Raw genomic sequence first — 18,908 nt, forward strand, 5'->3', positions numbered from 1 at the left:
TGGCTATTGGCTTGATCCCTGTAGAACTGGAATGGCAGGCAACTAACAAAGTGAACACTATCTCAGACATGCCATTTCTGTACAGGTCAGATACTTTTGAAAATGAGCTCATGGAATCATGAGCAACCTTATCTGCTTTTTTTTCCTTTTTAATTAATTAATTAATTAATTTATTTAGGCTGTGCCAGGTCTTAGTTGCAGCATGTGGGATCTTTAGTTGTGGCCTGCAGGATCTTTTAGTTGCAGCATGCGGGCTTCTTAGTTGTGGCATACATGCGGGATCTAGTTCCCCGACCAGGGATCTGCACTGGGACCGTGGAGTCTTACCCACTGGGCCACCAGGGAATTCCCAGTCTTCTCTGATTTCCACTAATCCATATATGCTCAGGCAGTGCACTTGTTACCAAACTGAACTTGGGTCTGCTTGCCCGCTGCACAACAAAGCCAGTTTACTGACACTGGGTTGTGGTGAAGGAAAGCACAGTGTTTATTGCAGGCACCAAGCAAGGAGAATGGGCAGCTCATGCTCCAAGACCCAAACTCCTCGATGGTTTTCAGGAAATGGGTTTTAAAGGCAACATTGGGGTGAGGGTTTCAGCTCATGGGCTTTCTTCTGATTGGTTGGTGGTGAGTTAACAGGGTGATATTCCAGGAACCTTCTGGTTCCAACCAGTCTGGGGTCAATGTGCTTGGGGTCAGTGTGTAGTCAGCAACCTCCACCTGCGTGGGGTCTTAGTTTCTGCAGAACAACTCAAAGATGCATCAGATTGTTATGACAATTGTTATGAGGAGGAACTAGGACTCTGCTCTATTGATGAACTAGTTTCTTGACTGCTTTTCCTTTGTTTCTGCATTTCCTCACTTCCTTGATTAGTAGCTGCTTGAGTCTGGTCTTTGGAACTCGGAAGTTCTGGGAGACTAAAGCCGTTTTTCACAAACAAGAGACAGGGGACACAGAGGGGCTTTTGTACCCAGGAGGGCCCTGCGGAGTCCTGCTTGGTTTAACACTTCTGGAAATTCACAAATGCCCTCTCCGCCCCCATTTTTTCGGCTGCACTATGTGGCTTGCGGGATCCTAGTTCCCTGACCAGGGATCAAACCTGTGCCCCCTGTGTGGAAGAGTGGAGTCCTAGCTCCTGGACCTCCAGGGAATTCACCTTGATTGATTTTTTAAAAATAAATTTATTTATTTATTTTTGGCTGGGTTGGGTCTTCATTGCTGCACGCAGGCTTTCTCTAGTTGCGGCAAGTGGGGGCTACTCTTCATTGTGGTGCGCAGGCTTCTCATTGCGGTGGCTTCTCTTGCTGCGGAGCACGGACTTTAGGTGTGTGGGCTTCAGTAGTTGTGGCACATGGGCTCATAGTTGTGGCTCACGGGCTCTAGAGCACAGGCTCAGTAGTTGTGGCGCACGGGCTTAGTTGCTCCACGGCACGTGGGATCTTCCCGGACCAGGGCTCGAACCCGTGTCCCCTGCATTGGCAGGCAGATTCTTAACCACTGCGCCACCAGGGAAGCCCCTTGACTGATTTTTTAAAAATAGAAATTTAGGACTTCCCTGGTGGCGCAGTGGTTAAGAATCTGCCTGCCAATGCAGGGGACACGGGTTCGAGCCCTGGTCCGGGAAGATCCCACGTGCCGTGGAGCAACTAAGCCCGTGCGCCACAACTACTGAGCCTGTGCTCTAGAGCCCGCGAGCCACAACTACTGAAGCCCACACGCCTAGAGCCCGTGCTCCAGAACAAGAGAAGCCATCGTGACAAGAAGCCCGTGCACTGCTGCAACGAAGAGTAGCCCCCACTCGCCACAACTAGAGGAAGCCTGCGCACAGCAATGAAGACCCAACTCAGCCAAAAATAAAATAAATAAATTTATTTTTTAAAAAAAAAGAAATTTAAGCTGATGCCATTTCCGCCTTTAATGGGATAAAAGATTTAGAATCCTCATTACTGTGACATTTGCAACATTACAATATTATAAAAAATAATTGTATAGTGAAATAAAAATTATGTTTACACAAAACCTGTACTTGAATGTTTATAACACATTTATTTGTAATCAAAAACTAGAAACAACCCAAATATCCTTCACTTGGACTAACAAACCATGGTAAATTCATTCAATGTAAACTACCCACAATAAGTAGTAACAAACTGATCCATGAAACCACGTGGATGGATCTCAGATGAATTATGTGAAGTGAAAGATAAGACAATTACAAAAAGCTACATATTGTATGATTCCATTCATATGACATTCTGGAAAAGGCAAAACTATGGAAACAAGACAGATCAGTGGTTTCCAGGGGCTGGAAATACAAGGAGGGGTTGATTACAGAGGACCAGGCAGAAATCTGGAGAGTGAGGGGACAGCTCTATATCTTGTTTGTGGTGGTGGTTACATGACGTATGTGCATTTGTCAAATTATACACTAAGCAGGGTGCGTTTTACTGTATGTAAATTATACCTTAAAAAAAATAAAAAAAGATGGGAAACAAAGACGTGCTCAGCAATATGAGACTTCTAACACATGGAATGTCATGCAGCCATTAAACATTTTTAGTGGAAGCATACATATTAGGGACATGAGAAAATGCTCATGATCAAATATTAAGAGAATGAAGCAGGGTACCAAACTACGTTTAGAGTATGATCCCAATTTTGTAAAAAACACACACATTAATGATAAGGACAGTGAAACATGGGCACATGTGTATGTATAGAAAAAAGACTAGAAAAAATGCACCAGAATGTCAGCAGTATTACCTCTGGATGTTGGGACTTTAATGTTTTTCTGAATACTTTTGCTTAGTTTCCAAGTTTTCATCTGAACCTTTGTTCCTTTTACAACTACAGCATGGTTATTAACATTGTTATTTGAAAACTATTATAGAGGGGCAGGAGCAGCCTGGCTAATCTTGACCAGGAAGTGGCCAATGAGCCGCACACAGTTCGCTTGCAGTCAGTTTCACCTTGTTGATCAAATGCCATCCGGCTCGGGGCTGTTTGTTCTCAGACCTCTTGGCCAGGCACTCGGGTTTCTGTGGCCTTCGGTTGCCATGCTGCATGTCAGGGCTTTAGCCCGCTGACGGCCGGTGTTAGTTATCCTTTCCTCAGAGAGTGATGTTATTTATGCAGTTCATCTGTTCATCTGTTCCTTCCTTCCTTCATTTCCTAGCCTTTTCCACAGAGGATTTGAAGAGGTCTAAAACAGTCCAATCTGACTTTTATTGGGTGGTCCAAAATTGATTTCATTTTTTCTTTTCAATTTCGCTCCAAAGCACTGGGGCTAGAGAGGAGATTAAGGCCCAGTGTCTGCACCAAGGAGCTTGCTGTTTAAGCAAGAAGACGTGCCAGTAATGGCACTGAGGCGCTCCAGAGCACGGAGGAGGGCCTTTCAGGTCCGGTGTCTCTGAAATGGGGTAACTCCCATTCTGGTAGGTATGTTAATGAGAGCCACATGGGGGAAGGCACATCCTCGCCCTCTGAGGCAGGCGACCTCGTTGTCCAACAGCACAGCCTAGTGGGCAGGGACTGCACTGCACCACCCACTTCTGAACCTAGCTAGCTTGGCTGTATGGTACCTTGGGCAAGTTACCTAACCTCTCTGTGCCTCAGGTTCCTTACCTATAGAAATAGGAATAATAATATTTACCTAGTTCATAGGGCTGCTTTGTTAAATATTAATAAATATTAAAGAGTTGAGAACAGGGTCTGGCACAGAGTGAAATACAAATGTTTACTATTATTGCCATTTTATAGATGAGCAAACCAAGCCTCGGAGAAATTAAGTATTTTGCTCAAGGTAACATAGCTAAGTAAGGTCCCACAATTGGAGCCAAGTCTGAGTGCAGAGACTATGACCTCACAGTCCATGCTCTTAACCACTGGCTTCGTTTTTACACCTTTGTAAGACTCATTAATTTTCAGAGAAGAAAAAAATATTTTGTCAGATTTTGGTGTGGAAAACCCAGACTTCTTCTGTACAGTTTCAGAGATGGATGAATATATGGCTTGGAGGAAGCATTCACGCCCAGCCTCTGGCTGGGGAGGATCCGGAGTCTCCATCTGGGGTCTGCATACTTTGGTTATTATTGGCTTGAGTTAGGATGGTGTTTGGGGGTGAGATCACTTTCACAACAAGGTGCCTCATATTTGTGTGTTTTAACAAGCACTTTCACATTCTTGACCCCAAATGATGATGAAAAAAGAAAAGATAGGAACCATTTCCCCATTTTCCAGATGAGGAAACTGAGGGTCAGGGACACAAGGTGCCCATCCGACCCTCATGAGGCACCTCTCCCTCTACTACGTGGCTGCCTCCTAACCCTCCCTGCCCCTTGCCAGGGATGGGAGGTCACACTGGCCTGTGTCCCTTGCTCCCTGGGCTCTCTTTGTCCATACCGTGCCCACCTCCTCGGCCCAGACTGTGGTTGATCAGTCTCTGGGTCCCCAGAGCTGGGTTAGGAGCATCTGCTGGTTGTATGAACAAATCAAGGAGGACACGGAATTGCTGGTACTTTGGGCAGCTCTGACTTGCTCAGAGGGTGGTCCTGGGTCAGCGTCAGCTGGGGACTTGTTAGATATGCAAGCCCTGGGCCTCACCCCCAACCTGGTGACTCAGAAACTCTGGAATGTGGCCTAGCAAGCTGGGTTGTAACAAGCCCTCTAGATGTTTGAGAACCAGCAGTTTAGACAACAGCATCTGCTGTTTAGAGTTGGGCAGCGGAGTTCAAACCCCACCTCTACCCTGACTTGCTGTGTGGCCCGATGTAAGTCACTCAAGCTCTCTCGTTTGTTTCCTCATCTATAAAATGGTGCTCATACATCGTGAGATTTCTATGATCCTTTGCAGGGAAATGTGCTCAGCACAGGACCTGGCATGTAGCTGATACATGTTTAGCCCAAGGCTGGTTGGAAACAGCAGGCTGAGAAGCTGCCTGTCCCCCAAGAGTGCCGGGGTCAGCCTGGCTCCTCTGACCCTGTGCTTAGCAGTGGCCCTGCCTGGTGGGGCATGAGCCTCATACCTCAACCTGGGTCTGTCCTTCCCCGGGCAGCAGAGCTGCTTCTATCCTGGGCCCAGGCCTCTCCACCAGGGGGCCCCAGGTCTGTCCATTGAGGCACTGTGGCCCGGCCCTTCTACTTGCTCCCTCCAGAGCCCACAGAAAACCAGCCCGGAGGGCACTGTGGGCCCGTCTAAGGGAAAACTAAGGCCCAGAAAGGGGCACACACCTCCTGCCGGTGTCTGGGCAGGGGCGCAGAGAGGCGCAGAGAGGGCAGCTGCCACCCTGGAGAGAGCTGGGGCTGTGAGAAGGGGTGGGGGGACGAGAGGTAGTTTCCAGGACACCTTGAGATCAGGGCCCCGACCTGGCAAGTTCTCCCGCTTCTGGACACCCAGCTCAGAGAGGCTCAGGCACCTGCTCGGGCTTCAGGGACCACAGGGGTGGAGGTCCCCCCAGTCTGCCCACAGCCCAGCCTGACCTCCACCCAGGCAGGGACACTTCCCGCTGGAAGTGGGGGAAACAGCTCAAGGACCCCATAGTGCTCCACCCCTTAGGGTCTTGGAGCTGGGTTGGGAGGCCCTGTTTGTCCAAATTTCCTGAGACTTGTAGGCTGACCTCCAGAATCCACCATGCACACTCAGGAGACCATCCTGCCCCCTCCTCTCTGGCCACTGCGGCCAGTATCACAGTGACTCCGTCTGTCCCTGATCTCTGGAGTCCCCTGAAGGCAAACGTGGGCCCTTCCTCATGTCTGTCCTGGCACCACCGAGTCTTGCACACAGTAGGTGCTCAAGAAATGCTTGAATGAATGAATGAATACAGCCCAGGAACAGAAAATAGGGAGGGAGGGAGCAAAATGCCTGCCAGGAGGGGCTACTCGGGGTCAGACCTGGCTCAGCTCCTCCAGCCACTTGCTCTGTGGCCACAGGCGCGTCACTCCTGACCCTCACTTGGCCTCAGTTGCCCCAGGAACAAGGAGGGGTGCCTCAGCTTCCCACACCCCTATCCCATGGGTGGCAAGCGGCCCCCCAAGCCTGCCCCCTAGGACTTGAGACATTGGCACAGCCCAGATCCACAGGCCTCCCAGAGAAGGCCAGTCCAGGCAAGGGGACCGGCCTGCCTGTGTTCAGGTGGATAAGGGCCCTGCAGGGAAGCCTGGGACACTGAGGCCAGCCCTGTCCTCCATCTGCAGGGACTTCAGAAGACCCAGTGTTTTAGCTCGTACTGTGGCAGCATCAGATCCCTGCCCAGGTCACTAGGCCAGAGGTCACTTGCCCTCTGGGCATTACTGGGGGGCTTAGAGAGGAAATACTCCCCCCCTGCCCTGCTGAGGGAAGTGGGGTGGGCTGCTGAGGGCCCTGGGGACCCCTGAGGGTGGTGTGAATGCAGCAGTGATCCAGGGGAAGAAGGGGCAGCTTGGCCCAGGCAGTGGCTATGGGGGTGGGGAAGGACAGAGAGGCAAAGAGGGCTCAGTGGCCCAGCACGGAGGGCGTGGGAGGGGCAGCCAAGGATGCCAGAGGGTCCTGACCGGGGACAGGGACGAGGAGGATGAGGTGTCACGCATTATCATGGCAAAAGTTATCATCTCCTGAGCACCTGTGGCCTTTCACCCCTTTATGCTAACCCCCACCCGGGGAGGCAGGTATCACTCTCGCCTGAGAAGATGAGGCCCAGGAGCGAGTTAAGGTTTCCAGGCTCACCCTGAGGGCCAGGACAGGAGAGGGTAGGTGGGCAGTGTGGGCCTTTCAGGCTTCCTTGCAGGAGCTCTGAGGATACAGGAAGCTGAGAAAAGGGCCTCGCCGAGCAGCAGTTGTTTCGGCCTGACTTTTGAGGGTTCCTCCTGCTCACCCACCTTGTTCTTTATCCGCCAGTGGAGGAAGCGAGGACGGGCTTGCCCTCGAGAATCCTGCAGATGTGGGTTTGAATCACGGTTCTGTCACAGGACCTTGGGCAAGTCACTGGACTTGAGTTTCCAGGCCTTCTGTGTCTTCTGCAAAGTGGGGTGACTCCAGCCTCCCCCATGCGCTGGCATCACAGTACATGAGCTCACCAAAAGCCCAGGACTGGCTGGCCCAGTAGGCCCAGCTCAGGAGACGGGACTGGGTGCCTGCTCTGACCCCTCCCTTCTGCTCTGGCCCAGCTTGTCTCTCGGAGGAGCCTGGGGCTGGAGAGGCAGAAGCTGGTGACTGCCCTAGGCAGCAGGCAGCTGCGATGGGCTCCAGCTCCTCCTCAGAAGTGGAGAGCAGGGGCCCCATCACCATCAGACCAGGTGGCAGATGACAGATTCATCCTTGCCCCTTAATGAGCTGGCAGAGTTTAACACTGGCGTGGCGGCTACCCCCTCGCTCCTGCACCCGTGAGGGCCTGGTGCCCAGATGGGGCGCTTCTCTGGCAGCCTGACCGACGTTAGTGAGTCCGGCAGCCCTCACATCTCTCCTTTCCCGCTTTGCCCTGGCCTCCTTTCGACTCAGGTCAACCCCGAGGGTGAGGGTGGAGGGCTCTTCAGGGATTTTACTTGGTGCCACAGACCAGCGGGGACTCCTTGGGTGAGTCTGGCTCTTGGAGCCTCTGCTTCTTTCTCTGTAAAATGGAAACGGGGAGACTCATCTCACTCACAGCACGTTTGGAGATGGGCATCTTCTTTGCAGATAAGTAGAGAGGGCTCAGTGCACAGCGGGTGCTCAGGAAATATGTTCAAGGAAGCTTGGGTGATGAGTGGTCTCTGGTCTGGTCCTGCTATTTGGGCCTTGGGGAGTGGGTAGGGAGGCGCCAGCCTGCTGCCCACATTGGGGGAGCCTAGGCCACACAGCGGCAGGTTTGGGGGAGAGAAGAACTGCAAGGGGCTCTGGTGCCTCAACTCCCCAACCTCTAGCTTGGCAGGGGCAGTGGGACAGGGACACGGCCCCCTGGGCAGTGGTCTTGTACCTGGGATCTTGCCTGGCTCCAGAGCTGGTGCATAAATGCCAGTGAAGACATGTCCACCAGCTGATGAGAGCGTGAGGCACACACACAGCACAGAGACTGTCATACTCACGAGAGCAACTGTTTATTGATTTTTTTTCTAAAATACTATGCGTTTAAAGAAACACCTAAACTGAAAAGACGTGACAATTTTTGGTACATCTGTAGCAAAGGAATGAGGATTTCTGCTGGTAAGTGTTCATGACAGACAGACACACATCCATTTTCCAAGCAAGACATCAAGCTCACTGGAAACACTGAATAAAATGCATAGCTTGTGATGGCAGCAGCCATTTCTCCAATGTCTGAGTTACACAAAATAAAGGTTATCCCTCCCTCCCCTGCCCCATGATTACAGTGTAGCTTCCTGCCCCAGCACTCCTGCTCCCTGATGACTAAGGATGCTGAGAAGAGACCTTCCTGCTAGCAGGGTGAGAGCCAGCTTTTGTTTGCTCAGGAGGAATACAGATGACAGTGAAATCTGCAACTGCTGGAAAGACACGGGAGGTTTGTACAGTGTTCTGCTACAGAAAGGACTAAGGCTAGTTAGAAGTTGGACCCACAGCTAGCCAGTGAGGACAGACTTCCCTACAGCAGGCTCCACTTCAGAGAGGCCCAGGGCCCGAGCCCGGAGGGTCTCAGCTGACCAGCCAGGCCTGTGCCCAAATGCCACGGTCTAAAAGCAGTTTACAAATTAAACCCACTGTCAAAAGCTGTTAAATCTCATTAACACAGTAGACGAGCTCTTTAGATTCTCTGAATATCAAATAATATATACAGATATACACCAAGACATGACAGTCTAATATAAAGCATCTTAACTATAGATGCATTCACTTGAAAAGTTAGTCTTATTTTTTAACCTTTCAAATCACTGATAAAATTGTTAATTTGCATGAGTGAAGTTTTAAGCACAGAGTGAAAATAGCTTTTAAATATGGTGACTTAGAGGGTACTACATAAGGTTATTTGCGAAACTCACATTTGGATGCCCCAAATGTGGACAGCGTTCACGACAGGAATCCAACCATGTGTTCCCATCTTTCTACTGCAATCTCTTGTCTCAAACATTGTCTGTCCAAATGAGCTACGGGCCCTCGCAGCTTGCCCCAGGCGGTGGCATGGTTGATTAACAGTACGACATGGAAATAGAGATATTTCCTTAAGACTGGTGTACATCCGTCTATGCCATAATTTAAGTATAAATGAATGGAAGAACATGTATATAAAAAAGTAACTGTACACAGCCTTTAAATTAAAAACCTCAAAGTCCTCCCTCAGAAAATGGCATGTAAGTTTGTTCATCTAAGTTGCAGGTGATGGGACTCATCAGAGAAAGTAATCAGTGGAACCCACCATGACCATGGACTTGGAGGAGAGGAGGAAAGACAAGGTCAAGAATATACAGATCCATGATAAGCCAACACACAGCGAGTGGGAGAGCGGGGGCAGGGGAGGGTCCCGGCGATTTCTGTTGTACTGCATCTTCCTGTGCTCAGATCTCTCCATTTGCACTGTGGAAAGGGTGCCAAGTCCCAGGTAAAATGACCAGCTTGTCTGCCTTCAAGAGACACCATGAAGCCAAGAGCAATGGAACCATCATCTTTTGCAGGAAAAGGAGTGGATGCCCACACAGCTGGCTGGAGGCACCAGAGGCCGGGGCCAATGGCTAACAGAGCTCCTGGGACCTCCACCTCCACCCCTCCGCCAGCCAGCCCACCAGCCCATCACTGGATCGCCTCGACGTAATTCGCTGGGTACAGGCCAACCTGTCCGTTGTCCAAGCGTCCCTTGCACCAGCCCTGCTCATCCTCATCCTCTATCTTGGTCAGCTCATCCCCTGCAAGACAAAAAGGAAGCAGTCTTGGTGACCACAGGGTCAGAGAATCACCCTCATGTTTTAGCCCCCACCCTGGGCCCAGAGAGGGTCCCTAACTTGGGTGGGAAGGGCAGGCATTCTCCTGGGGGCAACGTGGCCCGAGGGCCTGGCTCTTTCTCTATCAAGTTGCATCTGAGGTTTCGTGTTTAGCCATGGGGGCCTCTGAGAGATCTAAAGGTCCCGGTCTTTCACACAGTGATCCTAAAGCAAGCCGTTCTCAGTTGCCAGTGGGGCTCCCACAGAGACTGCAGAATTAAATGCCACAGGACTTCTGCCTCCCTGACTGTCCCAGGCCAGGTCAGAGGAATCCTTTCACAGGGTCCGTGCCATCCCCCTCACAGCCCTGTACTGCCATCCTTCCTTCCCCTGGGCCCTGGCCCGCCTGATCTTCTTGTATCTCCTCCAGCACTTGTTGCCATGGTCTTGGTGCCTTCATTTAATGTGTCTAGACTGCAGGCTGTGGGAAGGTTGGGGACCCATTATTCTATCCCCAGCACCTAGCTCAGAACATTTGTCCTCTGACTTAAGGAAATCAACCCCTCCCCACACTGAGAGTGTTGGCACGGTTCTGGAATCTCCCCATGGCTCTGTGTTAGTGCAGTTTGATTTATCTTTTGTTTGTTCAAGCATGAAGGAACCTCTACATCACACCAAGGCTCTGGGTGGTGAAGGAGATACAGACATGAGAGAGGGACAGATGGAGCCCTGGTCCCTCAAGGAGACAGGCCAAGTGACAAGGACCAAAGGTGTGGTCAGGGCTGAGGTGGAGGGAGGTCCAGGACTGGCATTTTCCTATTCAGGACAGACAGAGCAGTCCAGACAGGGGACAGGAAGGAGCTCTGGCTGGTGACCACCCTGCAGAGATGGCTGTGGGAACTGGCAGCAGACAGGCCAGCTGAGGCCTGTCCTTATTGTTCAGTTTGCAGCTTTGTATTTCTTGTTGGCATTTTGGTCCATTTTTCAGGCTCAGTTGCATTTTTTTTCCTCAGGCAATTAAGCCTTGTTTAGCAACATTTCCCTGACTCCTTATTTTGTGTAGCAGCCATACTGATCCAGATGCCTGGGGGTCCAATACCTGGGCTGCTGGGAGACCTGGCCAAGGCCCCGCCCCTGGGGCCTAGTTTCCTCACCTGTGGACCGGGGGAAGGGGTGGGGGGGGGGCGCTGTGAGGACTAAGTGTTAAAACACAAAAGGGCCCTGGGTCCACGTAGCGAGCACTCGGTAAACGGGGGCTGCCGTTACTCCCATGAGTGATGGTTCTTCTGCCCGCTGTGCACCCGACCCGCTGCTGTCAGCACCCGTGCTCGTGCACGTCTGGCTTGGCAACATCAGGAGCGAATGCAGGGGGCCGAGGTGTAGCGTGCTGAGCGGTAAACCTCATCTTCGCCCACCCCCAGGTGCCCCCGTGGGCCCCTGGCAGGGCCGACACTGACGATTGGTGTTTCTCCCATCAGGCCCTGATGAGCAAGGCTGCCCGGAGCCAACGGGGCACCAGCTCTATGATGCTGTCACGTGGTGAAAAGTGCACCAAGTGAAGACTCCACAGGCTCCCAAGGCCCAGAGAAGTGGAGAGCGGCCAGAGCGTGCTGAAGACAGAGGAGGCAGTATGGGCTGGGAACTAATGTCATGTCGGGGAAAAGAAAAATAACACAGAAAACAGACGAAACTAATAGGAACCTTCCAAGTTGTGAAAATGTAAACCGGTGACTAGAAACATTCATTTCAGTTTGCTTTTGGTAATTCACTGGGAACAGAAGGAAACATTTTAAATCTATAAAACTGCTGACTAATCCAATAGGTAAAATTTAGAGGGAATTCCCTGGCAGTCCACTGGTTAGGATTTGGTGCTTTCACTGCCGGGGACCAGGTTCAATCCCTGGTCAGGGAACTAAGATCCCGCAAGCTGTACAGCGGGGCCAAATGAGAAAAAAAAAGATTTAGAAAGAATGAGAAATTAAAAATCAATCAATCAACAAACAAAGCAGGGGGGAAACAACCCCAACCAAAGATGTCAGAAAACTCGACGTAATTCCCTGGCAGTCAAGGGGTTGGGACTCTACCCTTCCACTACAGGGGGTGCCGGTTCGATCCCTGATCAGGGAACTAAGATCCCGCAAGCTTCAAGGCACGCCCCCACGCCACCACCCAAAAAAAAAGAAAAGAAAACTCAACAAAGGTGTTTAAAGACACGTAAGAGGGGCTTCCCTGGTGGTGCCGTGGTTGAGAGTCTGCCTGCTGATGCAGGGGACACAGGTTCGTGCCCCGGTCTGGGAAGATCCCACATGCTGTGGAGCGGCTAGGCCCGTGAGCCACGGCCGCTGAGCCTGTGCATCCAGAGCCTGTGCTCCGCAACGGGAGAGGCCACAACAGTGAGAGGCCCGCGTACCAGAAAAAAAAAAAAAAAAGACACGTAAGAACTTTCTACATCCAGGGCTTCCCTGGTGGTGCAGTGGTTAAGAATCCGCCTGCCAATGCAGGGGACATGGATTCGAGCCCTGGTCTGGGAAGATCCCACATGCCGTGGAGCAACTAAGCCCGCAAGCCACAACTACTGAGCCCGCGTGCCACAACTACTGAAGCCCACGTGCCTAGAACCCGTGCTCCGCAACAAGAGAAGCCACCGCAATGAGAAACCTGTGCACCACAATGAAGAGTAGCCCCCGCTCGCCAAAACTAGAGAAAGCCTGCGCACAGCAACGAAGACCCAGTGCAGCCAAAAATAAATTAATTAAATAAATAAATTTTTAAAAAAAGAAAAGAACTTTCTACAACCAGCCAGAGGCACCCAATGACCAACCCTGGGGTCGAGTGTCTGGGGAGAGCTGGCTGGCCTGCTGAGTGCGGAGAGGAGGGCTTCCGGATACAGCCCCAGCTGGGGTGGGGTGGGGTCAGAAGTGAGGGTCTGTCCCAGAGATGGAGCATGGAGGGCACACTTCAGCCTGTGCTGGTTGAGTCAGGGCCCAGCACAGCCCCTGCCCTGGAGGGATGGATGCTGAATCTGGGCTGGCTTTGAGGAGGGGCAAGGCAGAAGGAAGGAACTTGGCTCCCTTTGGGCCCACTTGGCACCAGGCCGATCAAGCGTCTCTGGACAGGCTCTAAGATAGTGCTCTTCAAATGGAGGGTTGCAACCCATTTGGTGAACTACAACCAGCATTAAAAAAAAAAAGACAGGATAGAAAATCTCCACACACAGAGCTCATACAATCAGGATCCAGACTGTTCTATAAAACCGGGGTTTCAGCTACTGGCAGCAAAGTTGTGTTGGTGGTAGGTGTGCACACAGCATGGCTGCAAGAAAAGTGTGAAAAGCACTGCCCCAAGATGAGGCTCTGCGGGCCCACGGACACGCTGCCTGCTATTCTGGAGTCTGGGCTCCTCTGCCAGCTGTGGGCCTCTGGAGAAAGGCTTCCCTTGGGGACCCGTAGGGCAGCTGCTTCCAGGGGGCCTGGCAATCAGCATCTCCTGTGCACAGGCCTTAGCCCTACTGGGGCAGCATGTTGGGCAAAGGCACATGGGCACCTCGCTGTCTTCTAAGCTTTGGTGTTGAGCATCTGCTACTTTTTTTTTTTTTAATTTATCTATTTTAATTATTTATTTTTGGCTGCGTCGGGTCTTCCTTGCTGCGTGTGTGCTTTCTCTAGTTGCGGAGAGCGGGGGCTACTCCTCATTGCGGTGTGTGGGCTTCTCATTGAGGTGGCTTCTCTTGTTGCAGAGCATGGGCTCTAGGCAAGCGGGCTTCCGTAGTTGTGGCACACGGGCTTAGTTGCTCCATAACATGTGGGGTCTTCCCGGACCAGGGCTTGAACCCTTGTCCCGTGCGTTGGCAGGCGGATTCTTAACCACTGCGCCACCAGGGAAGCCCCATCTGCTACTTTTAAAATGGGGGGTGGATTGGCGAACACAAATGAAACTAGCAGGAATTTTAGCAGACTTAAAAGACAACAACCTCCCCCAGCAGGCTGGAAGCACTCGCCCCAGATGCCAGCCGGGAGGGCCACCTACCAGCCTTGAAGCTCAGCTCATCGTGCTCCTGCCCTTCGTAGTCGTAAAGGGCCCGGACCCGCACTTCCGTCCCCGAGGGTGTGTCCTCGTCAAATGGATTTGAGTCCCCGTTGGCGTCGGTGGAGGAGAACGGGTTGTTAGACTCATCGTCTGACCAGTCCGTGGGGTAGCTCTGGGTCTTCTCGTAGCTGCTCACACTGCAAGAAAGGGTTGACCAGGGGCCCTGAGCATGGGGTTGGCAGAGGCCTGAGGCCCTGCCTGGAGCCTTGGTCCCCGCCCGGGTGGCCGAGGGAGCCCTGGGGCTGGGCTGGGACCCCTTCTGCAGGATCACAGCCCCCTCAGCAGCCCTGCGTGGGCAGGCTCCCTGCGGGGCCGCCCAGCATGCCCATCTTCCTGTGCTGGTGTGCCGGGACCTTGATATGGGTTAACAGAGGGCAGAGAAAAAGCAACCACAGCTCGTTAACTGGTGCCTCCCTCCCTAAGGGATCGAGAAGCCAGAGACCGTCCACCAGCTGGCAGCCGGGCCACCTCCTGCAGGCCTCATGCATTGCTTTGAGTGCCGAGGGGGTGAGACCCTGGACAGAGAGGAGAGACAAAGGGAGCAAGGTGGAAACCAGAGGGAAACGTTTGTTCACCAACTTTTTGGCCTTAATGTCCTCCTTCTCACTGACGGTGCTCCCCGTGTCGTCCTCGTCCTCGAAGGGGTTGTAGCTGGACAGTGACTGCGCTGACCGTGCGGGGTTGCTCGGGACACTAAGGTCACTACGGGGAGAGAGAGAGCTTTCAGGGGACCCCAACTCGGCGGCCCCCACGGTCCCGGGTGCTCCCAGCTGCAGGATCACAGGGCCAGGGTTTGAAGGGACAAATCAGCTCCCCGTCAAATAGGAGGAATATGTTGTTTGTGCAGAAAGCCTGTTTTAGCAAAACACTTGGCAACGCTTTGGCTGTTAATTGCGCCTTAAGTGTCTAAGAGAGAACAAGGTCTCCCTTTGCCCTCCTTGTGTCTGAACACAGTCTATCCTGAACAGGAGCCCTGAGGTGGGCACAGGCTGTCGGTGGAGCAAAGTGCTTCTGGGCTCAGGGGTTCTCTCCATAGTCTGCCCCACCTGGCTCTCTGCTGAGAGCTGGCAGCCGACAGCCTGTGGGGCTCAGCCTGGGGAGGCTCAGAGCCCTGCCGAGAGCAGGAAGGAGGCTCCGGAGCTCTCCAGACCACACAGCGCAGCGTACCCTCTCCTTCTGACTACAAAAGGGCCCGACAGCCTCCGCCCTGGTTCTTCTGGGTCTGCAACGTCCAAAATCAGAACCAAAGCCCACTGAATAGCCCTTTCTGGGAAGAAAGGACCCCTTTTGTGCTCCAGAGAGGGAAAATCCATCTGCATAACTGTATCAACTGCCTACTGTGTGCCAGGCCCAGAGGGGACCAGAGAGAAATTTGACCCCAGCCTGGCCTGAGTGCTGACAGCCAGGTGATGAAATGCAGTGACTACAGGTACTAAGTGTAGAACAAGACGGTAGAGATAAGACAGGCCCCCGAGAGCCCAGGTACCCCACTGTAGAACTCTGAGCTGAGGGACCGCACCACTGAGCTGCAGGGCAGGGCTCCCCAGGCCAGCACCACCTCCCAAGCCAGGGCGGCACGGAGCAGGCCCACAAAGTGCTGGGGGGATGGCTCAGTCAGAGCAGGGGAGGGTAGGCAAGGAAAAGCTTCAAATGCCACCAGAGTGACCCCAAGTGGCCGGCAACTGCCTCACTGGTTTCAGGCCAGGCAAGAGGCACTGGGCCTACACCTGCCTGCTGCCTACATCCGGGCCACATGTCTGAGACCACCAGGCCCTCCTCCCTCCTCGGCACCTTTCTCCAGCTGACCTGAGAGGGGGTTGGTGCTGGGCAGCTGAATTTGTGCAGCAGCCCTGGCCAGCCTAGGCCGCCCCACCCCGTCCCTAGTCACACAGGTGCTGGCCTGACCCCTGGCACGGTGCTCACTGCTGCAGTCACTTAATTAGGCCCACCAGCCCAGACGGTGGCACAGCAGCTGAATGACAAGTGGCCATGTCAGCCCAGGGAGCCTGGGCGGGGGCTTCAGTGCCCAGGGCTACAGAAAGGCCTGTGGAACCTGCGCTGACCCTTCCTAGGAAGCCACGAGTCCGAGGTGTGTTATCACCCAGCATGCCGTGGAGGCCTCTGGGCCCGGGGCCTGCAGGGCAGCCTCAGCTCTGCAGAGGACAGCAACATTTATCTGCTGGGAACTCCGTGGCCTCATCTGGCACACGCTTTCCAGGAGGTTGTAAAGAACCTCAGTGCCACCTCTTGGATCCAGACTCAGTTTTAGCAAACAATGAGGTCAGAAATAACCAGTGCTCTCAGCAAAGAGGTAATTTGAAAAAGGGGGCACTTGACAACGCCCCACCCCCGAATCAGGCACCTGCATATGGCACGGGGAAGTAAGTACAAACCTGGCCAGGACACCTGAACCCTCCTGAAGGACCCCACCGGCAGTGACCTCCACCTGCCCGTGTGCACCACTGGGGACACATAATGACCAGCACCTAACATCAGTTCTTCCCCTCATTTGGGGCCCAAAGCACGTTTGCGGCAAAGGCTCCCCCTCTGGATCTTTCTGCAGCTCTGGCACCAGGTGGACTGATGATTCTCTCCAGAGATGACCTTGGGCCACTGCCCGGCAGAGCGCAGGCAGACAGGGAGTGTCTGGAAAGATGGCCCTGGGGTTCCGTGCGAGGCCCCATCGGGGAGTCTCCTGGTGTCCCAGGTGGGGGCGTCCCAGCCCGTGCAGAGGACCAAGGGGACCTTTCCAGGGATTGAGGCTGCCCCAGTGCCCACCTGCTGGGCTTGTTCTGCAGAGCCTGGTCGCCGGTCTGGTTGATGCCTGTCAGGGTCACACCATCAGCAGTCTTCTTCTTCTCTCTCCGGCTGAGAGTTCGATTCAGGTCTGCAGACCAGTCCTGAGCAACGGGCACCGAGGGAGAGAAATCAGGAAGTTCATTTGTTTGAGGCCACATCAGTCTAAAACACCAGCCAGCGAGCCAGTGGCCTGCCCCTCAAGGTTAGTGGCGTCTAGCCTTGCTGCCTCTGCTCTCCCTTGTTTCCCAGCAGACCCCGGGCTCAGGACACCCACCACTGACCCTTCCTCACTGTGCAAAGTATGAACTCCTCAGGGGGCCTGGAGGTCAGCACCAGGCCCAGCCTGCAGGGACGGATGGATGATAAGAAGACTGGAGCCGACACTCAGGGATCCTGCATTCCAGTCCCAGGGAGCCTCCCCGTCCTACCCCTGTCCCTGTGGCACTCAGCTTCCAGACCCTCAGGCCTGCAGCAGCAGACAGAGGCCTCGCCAGGTTTCCTTGCACTTCCAAAGGAGACAGAGCCCACCCTGCGAGGGGCTTGGCATTCAGTGCTGAAGACTCTCCCATCCGTGCCCTGAACTGTCAGCAGGGCAAGAGAGCTGGGCGTGGGGGCCTGAGCAAGTCTGCAGTGTGGGAAATGGGCCCTGGGTGCAAACAAAATCAGGGGCCCAGGGGAGCTCCCGCATCACTGCAGGGGCAACCCGGCCACTCAAGTCTCCAAGGAGCAGTGCCCTTCCCTGCCCAGGAACATCCTCCCCCATCCGAGCAGTGTGCTGGGGGCTAGCTAACAAAGCAAAGCAGTGTTTATCTCCCCAGAGGTTCACTATTTTTCCAGCATGTGAACAGGCTTTTATCAACTGCACTGAAAACACTGGGAGAAAAGCATGTGTGTGTACACATTTAAGGAACTCTTCTCCCTGCCCCATTTCCACCCATTATCAAACAACTTTATCTGAATTAATATTTGGGATGACTTTGAGCTTTGCTTTGAGTCATGAGCTTTGCTCATGTGTAGTTATGGAATTTCAAGGCTAGAAGCCACAGTAGAAACATTCAAGTCTAACCTGGCAATTTGTCAGATGAGGAAACCAACGCCCAGAAAGAAAAGTGACTTGCCCACGCAGAGTTGGTGGCAGACCTGGGCCCTCAATCCCAAACTTAGGTCACCTATTTATTTGTTAATTATTTTCTTAACTGAAATAAGCTGACTGAGAACTCAACTGGAACTCAGGATCCCCATAGTGACCTTTTAAAAAATTTTTTTTGGAATTTTATTTATTTTTTACACAGCAGGTTCTTATTAGTCATCCATTTTATACATATTAGTGTATATATGTCAATCGCAATCTCCCAATTCATCCCACCCCCCCCACCCGCACCCCACTTTCCCCCCTTGGTGTCCATATGTTTGTTCTCTACGTCTGTGTCTCTATTTCTGCCCTGCAAACAGGACCTTTTGAAATATAAATCCATCCTGATGGGGTGGCTTCCAAGGGCCGATGTGATCAACACCAGGCCAACTCTGAAGGGAAGGGTCCACTATTAACTTGGACAACAAAACAGCCTGGGCTACACTGTGGCCACGGTTCTTTAACCAGCACACGCTGTCAGAAGCAGGCTGCGAATGCCACACACAGACCCACCTGGGCTGAACACACACTGCAAGAGGTTTGGAATTCAATAAGTTAGCCATAAAATAGGAACTTACTTCATCCTTGTGGCATGAAAAATGAAAACAAATAATTTCATTAGAGGAAGGAAGCATGATCCTATAAGAGCTGCAAGCATGCACCACATGCAGGAATGGGTTCCCGGCCTGTGGGACCCACAGAGAGAAGGGCCACCATGGGCTCTGGCCAGGACACCCACCCCAGCAAGACTGCCTGTCAAGTCTTCCTTTCCAGACCATTCTGTTCTCTGGGTAGGGATGACCAACCCTAAGGGATCTGGGGGTTGGAGGGGGTACATGTCACAGAGGGTTTCCTGAGCCTCTCCTGAGAGCAGCAAACACTCCCCGCAGAGGAGAATCCAGGTGTGTGCACAAGTCCCATCACCAACTTGCTTCTTGCCCATGTGCCATCACCAGGGGGAGGAGAAGCCGGGCTGTGCTGTCTCCTCTAGGTCCACTTCCACCTGGGAAGGCCCCGGGCCTCTGCTCTTGGCCCCTGTTGGGAGCCAGTGTCCTAAAGGCAGTGCAGGGGGAA

At 53.0% G+C, this 18,908-nt stretch overlaps 1 protein-coding gene across 2 annotated transcripts in view; it reads right to left on the reverse strand.

Annotated features, from left to right (window-relative positions):
- Positions 1–9,414: 9,414 nt before the first annotated feature.
- PACSIN2 (protein kinase C and casein kinase substrate in neurons 2) overlaps positions 9,415–18,908 on the reverse strand; it is a gene marked incomplete at its 5' end in the record, with an annotated part of 40,316 nt that continues 30,822 nt past the window's right edge. Inside the window, 4 exons of one of the 2 annotated variants that reach the window (XM_079715160.1) lie at positions 9,415–9,802; positions 13,844–14,040; positions 14,483–14,605; positions 16,682–16,803. In XM_079715160.1, coding sequence (XP_079571286.1) covers positions 9,690–9,802; positions 13,844–14,040; positions 14,483–14,605; positions 16,682–16,803 — 555 coding nt within the window. In that variant the 3' untranslated portion in view covers positions 9,415–9,689. The remainder of the gene's footprint in view (positions 9,803–13,843; positions 14,041–14,482; positions 14,606–16,681; positions 16,804–18,908) is intronic. The other variant, XM_079715161.1, reaches the window with a different exon arrangement.

The sequence above is a fragment of the Hyperoodon ampullatus genome (genome assembly GCF_949752795.1).
Source record: "Hyperoodon ampullatus genome assembly, chromosome: 11".
Lineage (NCBI taxonomy): Eukaryota > Metazoa > Chordata > Mammalia > Artiodactyla > Ziphiidae > Hyperoodon > Hyperoodon ampullatus.